The sequence below is a fragment of the Stegostoma tigrinum genome, chromosome 28, assembly GCF_030684315.1.
Source record: "Stegostoma tigrinum isolate sSteTig4 chromosome 28, sSteTig4.hap1, whole genome shotgun sequence".
NCBI lineage: Eukaryota > Metazoa > Chordata > Chondrichthyes > Orectolobiformes > Stegostomatidae > Stegostoma > Stegostoma tigrinum.
This window is the reverse complement of record NC_081381.1, coordinates 37,061,109-37,078,539: the sequence shown is the minus strand read 5'-3', so window position 1 is coordinate 37,078,539 and position 17,431 is coordinate 37,061,109. Positions and strand designations below refer to the sequence as shown.

The following is a 17,431-nucleotide window of genomic DNA, read 5'->3' as shown; positions in this document are numbered from 1 at the left end:
GGCAAGTATAACTGATGCAACCTCAATGAACTTTTGAAAGGTATTTCATGATATGGTATATCACAGACTTCTTCAAATTTGAGCTATGTCCAACATAAGGGGTATTGGCTGAATCAGTATAAATTTGACCGAATAACAGGAAACATAATTGTGTGACTCGTATTCCACACTGGAGAGATAAACAACAGCACTCAGAACAGAATTCTTAACAGGACTTGCACTGCAATGCAGTACACTTTGGTGCACTGAGAGCGACATTTATTAAACAAGAGGCTCCTCTTTTTGTGGACAGAAAGGAGACATACACACATTGCGCCTGTTTCAACTCAACAAAATAACTGACAGCCATTCGCTGCGTAATTCTTCCTGAGAAGGCCTTGACAAGTTAGAGTTACATAATGTAGTCAATGATTATTGCACTGCTCTGATTCATACAGAGATCAATGGGAACACACAAACAATCTTAGCTCAAGAGTAAATGCTGAAGAAACTGAATGGTTATTTCAGTGTGGCCACAACTGGAAATTCATGGCGTATTTGTTTCGCCCTGCAATCAGCTGTGCTCCCATTGCCTCCAACTCTACCCTGGGAATGCTACAGAGCCAGATTGATTTTCAGTCTTTGGTGTGGAAGGGGATTTAAGACAGCTGCTCGGAGATACACTCAGTGAGCAGTGAACAGTGAACAATGCACTGCGACAGCAGGCACTTTCCCCAGCAATGCTGCAGACTGGGCATCTCTCCGGCCCGGCCATTTAGGAAAGGAGATAAAAGGACGGGGCTTTGTCAACACTGAGGCTTTGTATGCTGTGAACTCTGGATTGACACGTTATTTTATACAGTCATCCTCTCGTAACATATGGCTCCCTTCAACAGAATTAGAATGAAATTACAAGGAAAACACAAAACATCTGAGAATTATCAAGCCATATATAAAAATATTTGTTTCTTTTATGTACAATACCAAAGTTGATGAATTAAAAGGAAAATAGCAAATACTCATTGATTTTGAATCCCTACAGTGTGGAAGCAGGCCATTCAAACCATTGAATCCATACTAACTTTCCTCATCCCTGTCGATCGCTCTGCTTCTGAAGGTATCAACCTTCGCCAGTCCACTTCCAATGGCACTAGCTGCCGAATGCAACATGTGTCACGTGTAAGTGTGTCAGGAAGCAACACAGACTCTTGAGTTACAAAAAGCATCATTTCCAATGCAGATCCTATCCTTTCCAACTGATGTCTAGGTTTTACAAGGACATCACTGTTTGACCAACAAGAAACCTGGCTGGTTTGATGTTATCCACCCTTAGGGAACCCCTTACATAGGTTCTGTAATGACAGGGATTGACATCAGCTTATTCAACCCACTCAGGACATTAAACTGGGGATTTTCTGGACAAAATTACCTGCATTTAGAGTAAATCCTATGCCGTTAAGATGACATTAAAGAAAACAGAATGATATTAACTTAGCATTTGTCTCAAAATGTCGCACTCAGCAACTTAGAGCAGGCATCACACACTCAGCAATAATCCCAGATCACAAACTTGTAGCTTAAATAAGGAAGTACATTCAAAGTGGTACCACACAGAAATAGCTTAATAACTGCACTGTGTTCAGACCACCAAGCTCGCAGCAGCTATTTTTCAGACGTTATGTCAATCAGATAAGAATTAATGAAGGGTAAAAGCTGCCAGTTATCAGTGACAATGTCGACTTTTGCCACATTGTACACCTGCTCCACACTGAGCAAAAGATGGACTCGAGGGGGTAGGAACAGAAAAATTTGGTAAGACTCTGGGTCAGATTGCTGAGAAACCACATATTTTTTAAAGTGCAAGTTTGTGAGTTCACTCAGAGGTCTCTGAGCTATTGTAAAACAGAAGCGACTGAGAACAGACTGGCTGGATCCAGTCTGCAGCAAGCATTCCCACAACTGGTTAAACAGTTGAGCTTTCATTTTCGACGGCCAATTTGTCGGAACGGGAGGGGCCAGGAACAAACGGGCAAAGCCAATGTCAACAGGCTCGAGCTGGCTACAACATGTACTGCCATCCTCCGTGGTAAAGACTGCTCTCGTGTGTAAAGTGACAGGAAAAGGGAGATGTGGCTTGAAAGCCAAGGAGAAAACATGAGGATTTCTGTTCAGGAAGAGACAGGGGACATGGAGATCACTCAATGGCTCATAGTGAGTGCTGTTCAGGTCAAAATGTAAATGCACAGTGTAGATTTTGTGATAATCAGGATCGACTTTCTCTACAAAAGTCAAATGGAATTTCATCACAACGGCAGAAGCAAACCCAACGTTTTGAAATTGATTCAAGTATTTCTCCAAGGAATCTTCCTCATAGTAGCTCATGTCTGTGTCTGCAGATGGATTGTTGTTGGAAGGACCTTCTGGGACTGGAATCACTTTCAGTACTGGGTGTTTTATTGGAAGAACAGAGATGGAGTGACCTGCACTCTCTGACATTAGGGATGAGAGTGATCGCGCCTTTGCCCGATTACAATTGCCGGACCCTGGTGCGACAATTCCTGCCAGCTTCTCGTGGGAGAGGCAGGTGAGTAAAGCATAATAGAAATGGGCATGATCCTGAATGTCAATGTCCTGGAACTGGACATGAATGTGCTGCAGGAGGTCTGCAAGGTCACTGAAGATGGGCTTCAAGTTCTGGTGATGCAGAATGCTTCTGCAAACAGACAAGACTGCGTTACCCATCCTCCACTCACCCAGCCTGCACATGTCAGAAGCTCGAACAACGTTCAGTAAAAACTGAACTGTTGCCTTCTGGGTTACAGTGGGTTCTTTGGCCACTCTTGCAAGGATCTTGAAGTGCCATATGAGCTTATGAGGAGATAGTTGCTTGGATGGGAGTTCCACGATCAACTTGCGCAAAGCCTCCCCCAATGAAACAGGCCACTTTGAATCTTCCAAGAGCTGCTGAATGCTGTCGATGAGATTAATCATGTGTGGAGCTAAGGTGCAATGTCTCTGGTACAGTTTAACCATATATTGCGTTAGCTCTGACATGTAAATTTCAATGGCGTGGAAGCAACTCACAAATATATACACAACTTGGAAAAATGTCACAGTATGTCCTCGGCTTCCATCGGCATCCACCAGTTTATATAAGGACACAAGGTAATCAAAGATCTCAGCAAGTCCTCTTTCCTCCTCAGCACTGTCAAGGCACATAAGACTCACCAAGTTGAGACGTGACAGCATTGTGCTGCTATCATTAAATAGTGTGGGAAAAAGGCAAGCTGCCATCTTTGGCGTGAACAACACTGGAAGATTCTCTTCGAGGTTAGAATTAATGGGACGGTTTTCAGGGAAATGAAGTAAGCAATCCATGTAGAAGAGCTTGAGGGGATTGCTCAACAATGGGTGCTGGGCCATGCAGACTAGACGCTTCAACAAGAAGTTCTCATCCTCAGCACTGAAAAGACTGTCAGTGAAGCTTGCCTTCATATGCAGCATGGTATGCATCAAGGAGATATCCATTGTCCCAAACAGACGGAGTAACTGGGATCGGAAAATGGCCGGAGAAAGTGAGCGCACCATAAGGACCACCTGGATCAACTCATGAAACAATGCAGCTTGGGATACTGGAGTTAGGAGGAAGGACTCCTCCAGCAGCAAAGTCACGGAAGACTTCAACTCCTTAGTTTCAACGGTAACCGGTAATGGACACAGATTGGTGGTTGCAGTGATGCCTAATAAATCCTGTGGCTTTTTCATCACTTCCCATTTGATTTCCTCGTTCCTAGTCAACAGTTCACGGATGGCTCCCTCTGACACAACGTGTGACTGCGAGAGTGTGTGGATTGCATTTTTCAACACTTGTATGTACAGCAGTGTGTAGATCTGGTGCAGCGGACTGACTTCCTTTTGCTGGAGGGTACGTAGAATCTCCAGTTTCGTTGACAGCAGCCCTGGGTAGCACATTTCAAATTCTCGAAGGCAGTTGCACGCTACGGCCCTGAGAGGTCGGAAATGTCCCCCGTATTTGCAATCGTTAGCATCACACACTGCATCAAGCAGTTGGCTCATCAGGTTGTTCAGTATTTTCTCAATGCTGGTCAGGTGGTCAGTGGCAATGACTATGGTGGTGACTGAAAGCAGCAAGTGACATTTCAGAGTGACTGACTTGGGTACAAAGGGCAGCTGCGAATAAATGCTGAAGATAGACTCTGCTGCTTGCTCAGCCACCTGAGAGCTGGTGAACAGCCATTCTGGGAACTCTTGAATTATCCCGAGAACCTGAACCTGAAATGCAAATTCAGACAAGAACATTTAACAGACCTTAAGCACCAATAATTTTGCAGCCCTCTGGCAAATTTCTCAAAATCAGAAGACCAAATTGAAAAGCCCAAGCCCCATGGAATACAGTCACGATGGAAGTTACAAGAACAGAAATGAGATAAATAAAGAGTTAGTGACTAGCTGATACCAGGCTTGAATTCTGAAAGGCTGTAGATTTCAGTACTGGGCAGATATTGGTTGACGCTAATAAACTCCTGAAATTAAGTTTTAGGGATGAATGTGTTGCTATAGGAGAGGGTCCAAGAAACTTAATTTCAACACATTGAGGATTGAGAGACCCATAAAACGTAAAGTCGCCATAGTCCTGATGGACCACAGGGCTGCTCTTTCATTAGACAGTGATGACTGACGGTGGTTTAAGCTGAGGGTCACCATGCCTCGGACAAGGGGAGAGATTGAGGAGGAAAGTCCTCCTCAGCTGGTGTGAGAATTGAACCCATGCTGTTACTGTTACTCTGCATTTCAAATCAGCTATCCAGACGACTAACCAACTCCTAGCAAGGGCAGTTCAAACATTCAGGGCTTAGATGTGACAAGTGAGAAAAAGAACAAAAGGTGAATCAAGAGACTTAACTGTTTAAATCTTTGCAAGGAATAGATGGAAGATTATTACTGGACAAAACTTTATTGCCAGAATTTAACAAGGCAGTGACACCATCCTAGTATAAATTTGAAATATTTTCTTTATCATTGCCCATTGGTTTCCTTGGATTTTGATTTAGTGACCTCAGAACCTGATCCCCAGCAGACTGCAAATTTGTCTTGTTATTTGAAAACACTGTTTCACTGCCAAGGAAGTGAATGAACCAGCATCTCTCCAGTAATTCAGCTGCTATTCTGTCAAGCATGAGCTTTATATACTCTGAAAAGATCCCAATTTAAACATCTGGTCAGCATACAAGAAACTGGCATTAGCTAGGGATCGAGCTGATCTCCCCTCCCACTTCCTCACAACTACTACCCAGTTAAAAAGAACACAAAGTGTGTCCACATTGGGTGATGTCTTGACAGCACTCAGCTGTGAGATCAAACAGTTTGCAGATCTCTGGGCTGAAACATGATGAATGGTCACTTCACTGAGCTATCAGATTGCAGCCAGTGCCTGTCCTAAAATACAAATTTACAAAACTAGAAGAAATTAAAGCAAGTCAACCCATGTGCTCTCTCATATCGCAAATCAAGGATCTTTCAGTAAAACAGGATAGGAGGGCAAAGGACAGGGTGGTGTCACACCTTTACATTTTCACTGATCTTCTCATCTGCCAGGACCCTCAGCAGGTCGCAAACAAAGTTCTCAGCTGTCGTACTGGCAAGAAAATGCGATGGATTGGCATAGAATGCTGCTACTTTCTGGGACCATGCAGAATTTGACACGGCCATGGCACTGGATTACTGCAAAACAGAAAAAATTACTAATTGAGCACATACTTTTCACACCACAAAGAAAAACAAAATGCTGTAAAAACTCAGCACGTCTGGCTTGTACCAACAACCCCCCCCCCACCACTACCACCGCCAACACTATTTAATGATAGCAACACAATGCTGTCTCATCGCAACCTGGTCAGTCTTGTGTACTTTGATGTGCTGAGCAGGAAAGAGGACTTGTTGAGACCTTTGATCACCTTATGTCCTTATATAAACTGGTGGATGCCAATGGAAGCCAAGAGAAAGCAAAGTTAATGTTTTGGGTCCAGTGATAAATCTTCAAAAAGGCTTCAGAACTATCTTTTGTGCTGTTTCTTCCTTCCCCACAAGTATTCACTTTCGCTTTCAGATGGAATGAAGCGAAGGAGTGATGCCACCCATAACACTAACTTCTCGCCGATATTGCAGGAGCATTGAGATTATTAGCAGCTCAGCAAAAGCAGATTGAGAGTTAGTAAGGGTTTACAGTCATCACGCATTTCTACAGCATCACTGAAAAATAGTCACTCCTCAAACATGAGCCAGTAACAGATCTCAATCAAGGCTGTTCACATTTGATCATTGCCAGGCCCATGTTCCACACTCTACAGTTTATTTTTTGGGGGTGGAGGCTGTTGGGGAGGGAAAGGCAGGTGAGAGAACATAAAATGGAAATGTCTCTCCCAGCGTGGTGGTGCACACATATCAGGGTGCTGATACCAACATATCTTGTGAATACCATGCCATGGCTGAAACTTAGGGCGAGTAACTTGCTGTTGGAGATAGTTCACCATTGATCAGTAAAGAGTGGTAGGTGAGAAATAAATTGTGTCACACTCTGTCAGTATATACATTGACAGGGAGCTTCAAACGGGATGGTGTGTCTGGTCAGTTCCCCCTAAAAGGAGCCTTTGTGAACCAGGTTGTCTCAAATTGTTCACCGCCCAGTTCCAAACACAAAGCACTGATGGTTCTCTCTTAAGGACTGGAACAAATAGATCTTTTGGGAATGTCATGTACAAGCTGGCTTATGTTCAGCACTGCAGAGTCTAGCTGCTGAGTCAGCTGGCTTCAAAAGGATCCCACCCATAAGATCAATCCCTTTTCCTCACTTTCAGTCAAATGAATTGCTTGAACTTTTTGTCCTTTGCATATTGAGGCCATATCTAAAATGTTTAACATTCACCTACAAAGAAAATTCTTGTACTTTAGCAATTCCTTGTATGCAAAATGCTTTAGAATGTTTCAGAGACTTGCTGCGGCATTATATAGGTGAACAATTTTTTAAAAATCTTCTTAGGACCGTGACAACTAAATCAAGTTAAAACAGAAGCAAAACGAGCACCACCTGGTATTTAGGTGACAGAAGACTATAAAATTGAGTTTAATCTCTTGGTTTATTGACCCACACCAAACAAATGATCTTGACAGACACCCTGCCCCTGCTGTTTCACATATGCCCCAAGTTTCTGGTACCAACAGATTTGAGTTTGAGGTATCAACACTAACAACAGTCCTTTCCAAACCTCTTTCCAAACCTTTTAAGTCCCCAGTTTCAAAAGGTAAACAAAATAAAACAGGCGCAGACAAGACCAACTGCCCTGGTCTTCAGCGATAATGGGAACTGCAGATGCTGGAGAATCCAAGATAATAAAGTGTGGAGCTGGATGAACACAGCAGGCCCAGCAGCATCTCAGGAGCACAAAAGCTGATGTTTCAGGCCTAGACCCTTCATCAGAGAGGGGGATGGGGTGAGGGTTCTGAAATAAATAGGGAGGGGGAGGCGGACCGAAGATGGAGAGAAAAGAAGATAGGTGGAGAGGAGAGTATAGGTGGGGAGGTAGGGAGGGGATAGGTCAGTCCAGGGAAGACGGACAGGTCAAGGAGGTGGGATGAGGTTAGTAGGTAGGAAATGGAGGTGCGGCTTGGGGTGGGAGGAAGGGATGGGTGAGAGAAAGAACAGGTTAGGGAGGCAGAGACAGGTTGGACTGGTTTTGGGATGCAGTGGGTGGAGGGGAAGAGCTGGGCTGGTTGTGCGGTGCAGTGGGGGGAGCAAACGAACTGGGATGGTTTAGGGATGCAGTTGGGGAAGGGGAGATTTTGAAGCTGGTGAAGTCCACATTGATACCATTGGGCTGCAGGGTTCCCAAGCGGAATATGAGTTGCTGTTCCTGCAACCTTCGGGTGGCATCATTGTGGCACTGCAGGAGGCCCATGATGGACATGTCATCTGGAGAATGGGAGGGGGAGTGGAAATGGTTTGCGACTGGGAGGTGCAGTTGTTTATTGCAAACCGAGCGGAGGTGTTCTGCAAAGTGGTCCCCAAGCCTCTGCTTGGTTTCCCCAATGTAGAGGAAGCCACACCGGGTACAGTGGATGTAGTATACCACATTGGCAGATGAACCTCTGCTTAATGTGGAAAGTCATCTTGGGGCCTGGGATAGGGGTGAGGGAGGAGGCGTGGGGGCAAGTGTAGCATTTCCTGCGGTTGCAGGGGAAGGTGCCGGGTGTGGTGGGGTTGGAGGGCAGTGTGGAGCGAACAAGGGAGTCACGGAGAGAGTGGTCTCTGCGGAAAGCAGACAAGGGCGGGGATGGAAAAATGTCTTGGGTGGTGGGGTCGGATTGTAGATGGCAGAAGTGTCAGAGGATGATGCGTTGTATCCGGAGGTTGGTGGGGTGGTGTGTGAGAACTTGGGGAATCCTCTTTGGGCGGTTGTGGCGGGGGCGGGGTGTGAGGGATGTGTTGTGGGAAATGCGGGAGACGCGGTCAAGGGCGTTCTCGACCACTGTGGGGGGGGGGGGGGGGGGGGGGGGGGAGGAGAAGTTGCGTACACCTCCTCCCACCCACCCTCTGGCAAAAATTCCATCCCCTATTCCCAATTCCTCCGCCTCTGCCGCATCTGCTCCCACGATGAGGCACTCCACTCCCGCACATCCCAGAAGTCCAAGTTCTTCAAGGACCGCAACTTTCCCCCCACAGTGGTCGAGAACGCCCTTGACCGCGTCTCCCGCATTTCCCACAACACATCCCTCACACCCCGCCCCCGCCACAACCGCCCAAAGAGGATCCCCCTCGTTCTCACACACCACCCCACCGACCTCCGGATACAACGCATCATCCTCCGACACTTCCGCCATCTACAATCCGACACCACCACCCAAGATATTTTTCCATCCCCACCCCTGTCTGCTTTCCGCAGAGACCACTCTCTCCGTGACTCCCTTGTTCGCTCCACACTGCCCTCCAACCCCACCACATCCGGCACCTTCCCCTGCAACCGCAGGAAATGCTACTCTTGCCCCACACCTCCTCCCTCACCCCTATCCCAGGCCCCAAGATGACTTTCCACATTAAGCAGAGGTTCACCTGCACATCTGCCAATGTGGTATACTGCATCCACTGTACCCGGTGTGGCTTCCTCTACATTGGGGAAACCAATCGGAGGTTTGGGGACCGCTTTGCAGAACACCTCCGCTCGGTTTGCAATAAACAACTGCACCTCCCAGTCGCAAACCATTTCCACTCCCCCTCCCATTCTTTAGATGACATGTTCATCATGGGCCTCCTGCAGTGCCACAATGATGCCACCCGAAGGATGCAGGAACAGCAACTCATATTCCGCTTGGGAACCCTGCAGCCCAATGGTATCAATGTGGACTTCACCAGCTTCAAAATCTCCCCTTCCCCCACCGCATCCCAAAACCAGCCCAGCTCTTCCCCTCCACCCACTGCATCCCAAAACCAGTCCAACCTGTCTCTGCCTCCCTAACCTGTTCTTCCTCTCACCCATCCCTTCCTCCCACCCCAAGTCGCACCTCCATTTCCTACCTACTAACCTCATCCCACCTCCTTGACCTGTCCGTCTTCCCTGGACTGACCTATCCCCTCCCTACCTCCCCACCTATACTCTCCTCTCCACCTATCTTCTTTTCTCTCCATCTTCGGTCCGCCTTCCCCTCTCTCCCTATTTATTCCAGAACCCTCACCCCATCCCCCTCTCTGATGAAGGGTCTAGGCCCAAAACGTCAGCTTTTGTGCTCCTGAGATGCTGCTGGGCCTGCTATGTTCATCCAGCCTCACATTTTATTATATTGGCCTGGTCTTCAGTGGCAGGTTTGTGGGATGTGGAGACTTGTGACTGACAGACTGGATGCACATTCCCACATGCAAAATATTAGCTAATTTGTACATAACAATGAGGGGACCAGTTCCTGTTATCAACAACTTTGATAGCAAAAGGTAATGTTTATATAGCAGCTTTAACCCCATAAGGAACATGACAAAGATTGATGTTAAGTTACATGTAGCATTTTAGAGATGGCAACAAAATGCTTTAAAGAGATGGGCTTTAAGGAGAGCCTTAAAAGACAAAAGTGAAACCCTGGCTTAGCTGCTACAAATTTCATATACGCTCAAAGTGCGGGTAAGGAGGAAAGATGTATAACGGATTCTACAACCTGAGAACATCCCGAAGTATTTTATAGTGACAATTTTAAAGCGTATTCACTATTGCAACGTAGGAAATTGGAGTTACGATGTTCAGCAGAGGAAGGAATGTGACTGCGTGCATGTATATTTTGCTACAAATGCAGGCAAACAGAGCACAAAACTACAACAGGATTGGTAGAGGAGTGGGACTGGCACTGGGACTGGGCTTGGGCTTGGGCTTGGAAAGAAAAGTGTCTCTACATAACCAAGCCAACAATAATTTGCAATTACACACAGATGATTTCTACATCTTTCAGAGGCCAACTAGCTGAGTATTCGAAAAGGAAACTTTGCTGGGCAATTGCAACTGGAAAGGACTGGACAGCTCTTTGAGAGCTGATGGACAGAACAGGCCAAATCTCCATGCTGAATTCTATATGAATGCTTTGAATTTAAATTGCTTATTGATACATCATCTACAGAAGTATTAGACAAGCTCGATTAAGATGGTCATATGCAGAATCAATTAAGCTGGACCAGGATGGTATTAAGGACAGCTACAATTAGCCATAGATTAGATCTAATTATAATTACAATTTCTACTCAAATTGAAAACGGACAGCAGTCAGCATTCACTGTCGACGAAGCAAAGCAGAAACATACATTTCAACAAGCTATGGGAGTGCACGCAGTGAGAGTAAACACCTTCGAGCAAGGGAGGAGTGCAGCTGACAATTAGAAAAGGAAGAAAAAATCATTAAAGACAGTACAACAGCTTATCATTTCAGACTCGAAGAAATCCTGCAAGGACAGCAGCACATCAGTACCCTCGCGTTTTCTCCCAGTCGGACCTAAAAGTAGCCCCTTTATCTACCATTTTGGACAAAGTGGAGGGGTAATTGTGACAGTATATTAAAATTAAAGACTGCTGCAACCAGAAAGCAGAATCAAGAATCATTAAGCATAAATGAAAACAGGTTTGCAGTCTTGCTATCTCAGCTCAGTCAGGAAGAATGGCCATATGGACCTGATTCTACAAAACGCCCTTTTAATCAGAAGGCTTCAAAAACACTTTATATCCAATTATTTTTCATGCAAATGCACCCTGTTACACGGTATTCTGATTTGAAATGCTTGCCAATGTCGTACAACAGCAAACAAGTTAACGGCCAGTTACACTTTTTATCAAATGTGGAAATGTTGACCAGGGGTTCAGGTTTCACACACTCCGAGTCAACATAAACAGAATGGTTACGACAGGAGACAGCTATTCAGTCATGTCTATGCTGGTTCTGAAAGTGTTACTTACTTAATGTCATTCCCTAATCATTTTCCTCCACAGCCCTGCATATTCTTCCTTTTCAGAGGATAATTCAATTCTTCATTGTAAGTCAATTTGACCCCCTTCATCCACACACTCAGGCAGTGTATTTTGAACCCTAACCACTGGCTACCACTGCTTGTTTTACCAGACACCTTAAAACTGGAAAAAAAAAACAGAAATTGCTGGCAAACTTCAGGTATGGCTGCATTTGTAGGAAGAAACCAGAGTTAACATTTAGAGTCAAGCAACTCTTCATCAGAACCTTATTTCTGGTCTTGGATAACCTAACATGCAAATAAAGAGCAAGAAAGAAGGTATGGGATGGGGGAAACATGGCTGATTGGACTCAGAATTGGCTGACCCTTAGAAGACAAAGGATGGTAGTGGATGGAAAATAGTCAATATGGTGCTCAGTTATGAGCGATGTACCATAAGGATCTGTTCTGAGGTCTCTTCTATTTGTGATTTTTGTAAATAATTTGGACGTAGGAGTGGAAGGGTGGATTAGTAAGCTCGCGGACGATATAAAGGTGGGTGAGTTGTGGATAGTCAGGAGGGCTCTTGTAAGTTACAAAGGATATTGATAGGATGCAGAGCTGGGCTGAGAAGCGGAAGATGGAGTTTAACCCTGCAAAGTGTGAGGTGATTCATTTTGGAAGGACAAACTTGAAAGCAGAATACAGGGTTAACGGAAAGATTCTTGGCAGCGTGTAGGGGCACAGGGATCTTGGGGTCCATGTCCACAATTCCCTAAAAGCTGCCACCCAGGTGGATAGTTAAGATGACATATGGTGTGTTAACTTTCATTTATTGAGAGATTGACTTCAAGAGCCGTGAAGTTATGCTCTAACTATACAAGACCCTAGTTTGGCCACATCTGGAGTATTGTGTCCAGTTCTGGTCGCCTAATTACAGGCAAGGTGAGGAAGCATGGGAAAAGGTGCAAAGGAGATTTACCAGGATGTCGCCTGGAATGGAGGGACGGTCTTATGAGGAAAGGTTGAGGGAGCTAGGGCTTTTCTCTTTAGAACGACGAAGGATGAGAGGTGACTTGATAGAGGTGTACAAAATTACCCGAGGTATAGATAGAGTGGACAGCCAGAGACTTTTCCCTAGGGTGGAGGTAGCTATTATAAAGGGGGCATAGTTTTAAAGTGAGTGGAAGTAGATACAGGGGAGATATCAGAGGTAGGTTCTTTATTTGGAGAGTGGTAGGGGTGTGGAATGCATTGCTGGAGAGGGTAGTGTAGTTGGCCTCATTAGAGGCATTTACACTGCTATTGGATAGGCATATGGACAATAGGATAAGGTAGGGGCAGGGGTTAGATCAACCGAGGTTTTGTGGTAAAAGTTCAGCACAACATCATGGGCCAAAGGGCCTGTGCTATGCTGAACTGTACTGTACTGTTCAATAAAAAAAAGGGCCACTTGGGTCTTTATGCCTGTTCCAACATTCAATAAGGTCATAGGTGATTTTAATTTGAATTCAACATTGCAGCCTAGTCAGCAGTAGCTCTTAAGTAGGGGGTGAAGGGTTATCTCTAGTTTATAAGTAAATTCAATAATTTTGACTCCATTATTATGAGGAAGTGTCACAGACTCTCAACCTTCAAATAATTTCTCACATCTTAGTGGGCAGCTCTTCATTTTTACACGATAACTCCTAACTCTAGATTCTTTCAGATGAAATAACTTGTACAATTCCAGCCTGAAGGACCCTTACGAGATTACAGTCAACCGATGCCTCACTTTAAATTCTAGCAGATTGAAGCCTAGCCTGTCCAATATTTACTCATAAGGCTTTTATCCATTCCAGAGTTAGTAGCAGGGTTTACCTTTCTTTTACATGTATCTCCAAGGCTCTTGTGCAGTGACTTTCAGATCCAGATGTCAATGCTACAACTGGCATCAGCACACCAACATAGAGAATGCTACAGCAGCTTTGGGGGGAAACATCAATTAGCAGCCTAGTAAACTTTCTCAAACATAAACCTAATACTGCTACAGTGCTACTTTACGGCTCTCACGCTCCAACATGGAGCTCAACGACTTCAGAGGGTGAAGCATCCTGTATTTTGATAACTCCTTCCCCACAAGGTCAGTGTCTCCGTCAATGGGTTTACTCTCAGTACTGTTGATGCATTTTCTGAAACTACCACCTACTTTAAAATTATATCTCTACAGCCATTAACACCCTTTGCTTCTTGTTCTGGGCACCTTTACCATCTATTTCTCTTGCTCTCCCTCCTTACTTACGAACACAAATACCCACTCATATCCAACATCCCTCCCACACCCCCAAAGAAGTGAGCTCGGACTGCAAACGCTAACTCTGTTTCTCCTTCTAGGCCTGCTGAGTTTCTACATCACTGTGCCGCTAATTAAGCGAATGCCTGCCTGGATAAGAGGCCCGGTGGGAGCCACGACTTCTGTGCAGGGGCGGCAAAGACTGAGAGACGCCAATTCCTCCAGCGCCAGAGCCTACTCCTACCCCAACGCCATCCTCGGGATAGGCCGCGACCTACGCTCCTCGCGTCACCTGATAGCAAGCAGTCACATGACCTTAACGGATGTACGTGACGTAATTGCGGGTCATGTCCTACCGTGCCGATTCAGCGCCATCTTTAATACGGGCGGAAGCATCTGTTTCCCCCCCGCCCCCACCTGCTTTCAAAGAGAGCTTGACTCAACCACTTACTTTCACCACTCATTTGAAAGTGAATCTTATCGAGCAGCTTCTGTCCTACATTCATTTTTTCTTTACATTTAAAAGTTAATCTTTTTCTCCAATCTCTGATCCACTTGCTGCTCCCTCCTTCTGAACAGCAGAAACAATATATCTATTTACTTGCTTCTCAAACTGCTCAGAAATATTCTCCAGAGATAATGGGAACTGCAGATGCTGGAGATTCCAAGATAATAAAATGTGAGGCTGGATGAACACAGCAGGCCAAGCAGCATCTCAGGAGCACAAAAGCTGACGTTTCGGGCCTAGACCCTTCATCCTCCCCCCTCATTTACCCTCTGATGAAGGGTCTAGGCCCGAAACGTCAGCTTTTGTGCTCCTGAGATGCTGCTTGGCCTGCTGTGTTCATCCAGCCTCACATTTTATTATCCAGAAATATTATACAGTCGGGAGCAGGTGCGGACTTGAACCCAGGCCCAGAGGTTCATTAATAATTGCACAGGGTTCAGTTCCATTTGCAACTCTCTGGGAGTTGAAATGGTTTTTGCCTGCATGAGCCAAGCCCCTAACAACACAATGGATTGAGCCGATAAATAGCAATTAACATTTGACACATCAGTCAGAGATAGCAAGAACTGCAGATGCTGGAGTCAATACAGTGAGGAGCTGGAGGAACACAGCACGCCAGGCAGCATCAGAGGGACAGGAAATTCAACAATTCAAGTCAGAACCCTTCATCAAGACTGGGAGGGGAAGGGAGCTCTGAAATAGGTAGAGGGAGGAGAGTGATACCTGGATGCAAGGGTAGTGGGGATTGGTCAGTGGGATGGGTTGGGCAGATAGGTGGGAAAGAAGAGATAGGCATATTATCATTGCACCAGAAGAGTGCTTTCTATTTAGTTTCTAACATTGGAATCAGGGTAGCAATTTAATATAAATGGTCACCCATCTCATTGTTTTCCATAATTTAACAGGTCTATTATGGTAAATTAAAATCTCTGTGAGATTTTAAATTTTTGTAACCAATTTTACTGTAAATAAAATTCATTTTCAAATTAGTGGTGAAAGTGGTTGAGAATGGTGTACTCATAAACATTATCTTGCTGTCTCCCCTTAACCCTAGCACATTTGTCATCTTCAAATAACCATCCATTCTCTTTTGAATGCATGTAAATCTGCCTCCACTTCAATCCCACTCTTTGTATGAAAAAAAATGATTCTCCTCATATCACTTTTACTTCTTTTACTAATTTCTCTAAATCTGTGTGCTCTCATTCTTGATCCTGTCACCTAAGGGAACAGTATCTCCCTATTAACTCGCTGCAGGCCTATCTTATTTACTTTAATCAGATCCCATTCTCAGCCTTGTCTTTTTCAAAGAAAACACAATCTTCTCCAATTTATCTTCATAAATGACATTCCTTAACCCTGGAGCCACTATAGAACCTTTTGAGCTCTGTCTCCATTGTTCTTGTACTCGATGTCCCTGACAATAAACAATGGGAAGCTGACTGCCATATTAACTGCTTTCTTGAACTGCCCTGCCACTTTTAAGAACTTATGGATACATAAGCACCCAGCTTCTCATGGCCTTTGCTTTATGCTCCATATTCATCCTACAAAAATCAATCATCTCACACCTATCTGCATCAAACTTCACCTGAAACCTAATAATCCACTTCTTTAACTTTTTCTTTGTTTATTTGATGATTTACGCTATCCTTGGAGTTTACAATATTCCCAAGTCTTGTATCATCCCCAGATTTTGAAATTGTGCAAGGGTATTTACACATATCAGGAATGGTAAGAGTAGTGAATAGAACTAGGTCAGCTGAGTGGATCTCATTGAATATGAGTTCCCTGGTTGGAGCTGTTCACCTGCCCCAATCAATAAACAGGAATATCGAGGGTTCTGTTCACTCCAGGAGCCTGCTCTGATTTGGCTGGGTCAATGTCGTATAATGTGCATGTGGAAATAAAGGGTGACTTGGTGATGGGATATTGGCCTTCATGGAATTATATCAGTAAGGGTCCCAATACTAGCCCCTGTGAGCTTCAGTACAAAACATAGAACATAGAACATTACAGTGCAGCACAGGCCCTTTGGTCCTCAATGTTGCGCCAACCTGTGAAACCAATCTGAAGCCCATCTAACCTACACTATTCTATTATCATCCATATGTTTACCCAATGACCTTTGAAATGCCCTTAAAGTTGGTGAGTCTACCACTGTTGCAGGCAGGGCATTCCACGCCCTTACTACGCTCTGAGTAAAGAACATACCTCTGACTTCTGTCCTATATCTATCACCCCTCAATTTAAAGCTATGTCTCCCTGTGCTAGCCATCATCATCTGAGGAAAAACGCTCTCACTGTCCATCCTATCTAATCCACTGATCATCTTATATGTCTCTATTAAGTCACCTCTTAATCTTCTTCTCTCTAATGAAAACAGCCTCAAGTCCCTCAGCCTTTCCTCATAAGACCTTCCCTCCATGCCAGGCAACATTTTGGTAAATCTCTTCTGCACCCTTTCCAATGCTTCCACATCCTTCCTATAATGCGGCGACGAGAACTGTACGCAATACTCCAAGTGCAGCCGCACCAGAGTTTTGTACAGCTGCAACATGACCTCATGGCTCCAAAACTCAATCCCACGACCAATAAAACCTAACACACCGTACGCCTTCTTAACCACCCTATCAACCTGGGTGGCAACTTTCAGGGATCTATGCACATGCACACCGAGATCTCTCTGCTCACCCACACTACCAAGAATCTTACCATTAGCCCAGTACTCTTGTATTCCTGTTACTCTTTCCAAAGTGAATCACCTCACACATTTCCACATTAAACTCCATTTGCCAGCTCAGCCCAGCTCTGTAGCTTATGCGCCTCTGAAAAACTTTCTTTCACCATTAGGTTCTATTTCCTATCACTCAGCCAATGCTATATCACTGTTGCTGCTTTGCATTTAATTCCACAAGCTCTAACTTTGCTCACAAGTCTGTTGTGTGGCACTGTATCAAATTCTTTCCAGCCATCCATGTGCACTACATCTAAAGTATCAACTTAATCCTGAAAATAAACTCCAGTAAGTTAATTAAACACAATTTGCCATTAAGAAAACCAAGCTAACTCTCCCTAACTAATCTGCATTTGTGCATGCGACTGTTAATTTTCTCCCTCATTACTGTTTCCAGAAGCTTCACAAACTCTTAAACTGTAGTTTGTTGATCTTTTTTGAATAAGACTG

General features: G+C 44.7%; 1 protein-coding gene across 3 annotated transcripts; it reads right to left on the bottom strand.

Annotated features, from left to right (window-relative positions):
• Positions 1–202: 202 nt before the first annotated feature.
• On the bottom strand, positions 203–14,028 carry ap5b1 (adaptor related protein complex 5 subunit beta 1). 3 transcript variants are annotated; one of them, XM_048561642.2, is made up of 4 exons: positions 13,325–14,028; positions 11,475–11,648; positions 5,563–5,721; positions 203–4,272 (listed from the first exon to the last, which is right to left on the bottom strand). In XM_048561642.2, the coding sequence occupies exons 3-4, from the start codon at positions 5,707–5,709 to the stop codon at positions 1,642–1,644; spliced, it is 2,778 nt and encodes a 925-aa protein (XP_048417599.1). In that variant the 5' UTR covers positions 5,710–5,721; positions 11,475–11,648; positions 13,325–14,028; the 3' UTR covers positions 203–1,641. The 3 variants fall into 3 exon arrangements, with proteins under 3 accessions (XP_048417599.1, XP_048417598.1, XP_048417600.1); XM_048561641.2 differs by lacking the exon at positions 11,475–11,648; XM_048561643.2 differs by lacking the exon at positions 11,475–11,648 and having other exon boundaries at positions 13,887–14,028.
• Between the last annotated feature and the right edge of the window lie 3,403 nt (positions 14,029–17,431).

Coding starts and splice junctions, on each gene's coding strand:
- ap5b1 (XM_048561642.2), bottom strand. CDS start 5,709: ATGGCCGTGTCAAATTCTGCATGGTCCCAGAAAGTAGCAGCATTCTAT. Junction 4,273..5,562: donor AGATCAGTGAAAATGTAAAG/GTGTGACACCAC, acceptor TTTGCATTTCAG/GTTCAGGTTCTCGGGATAAT.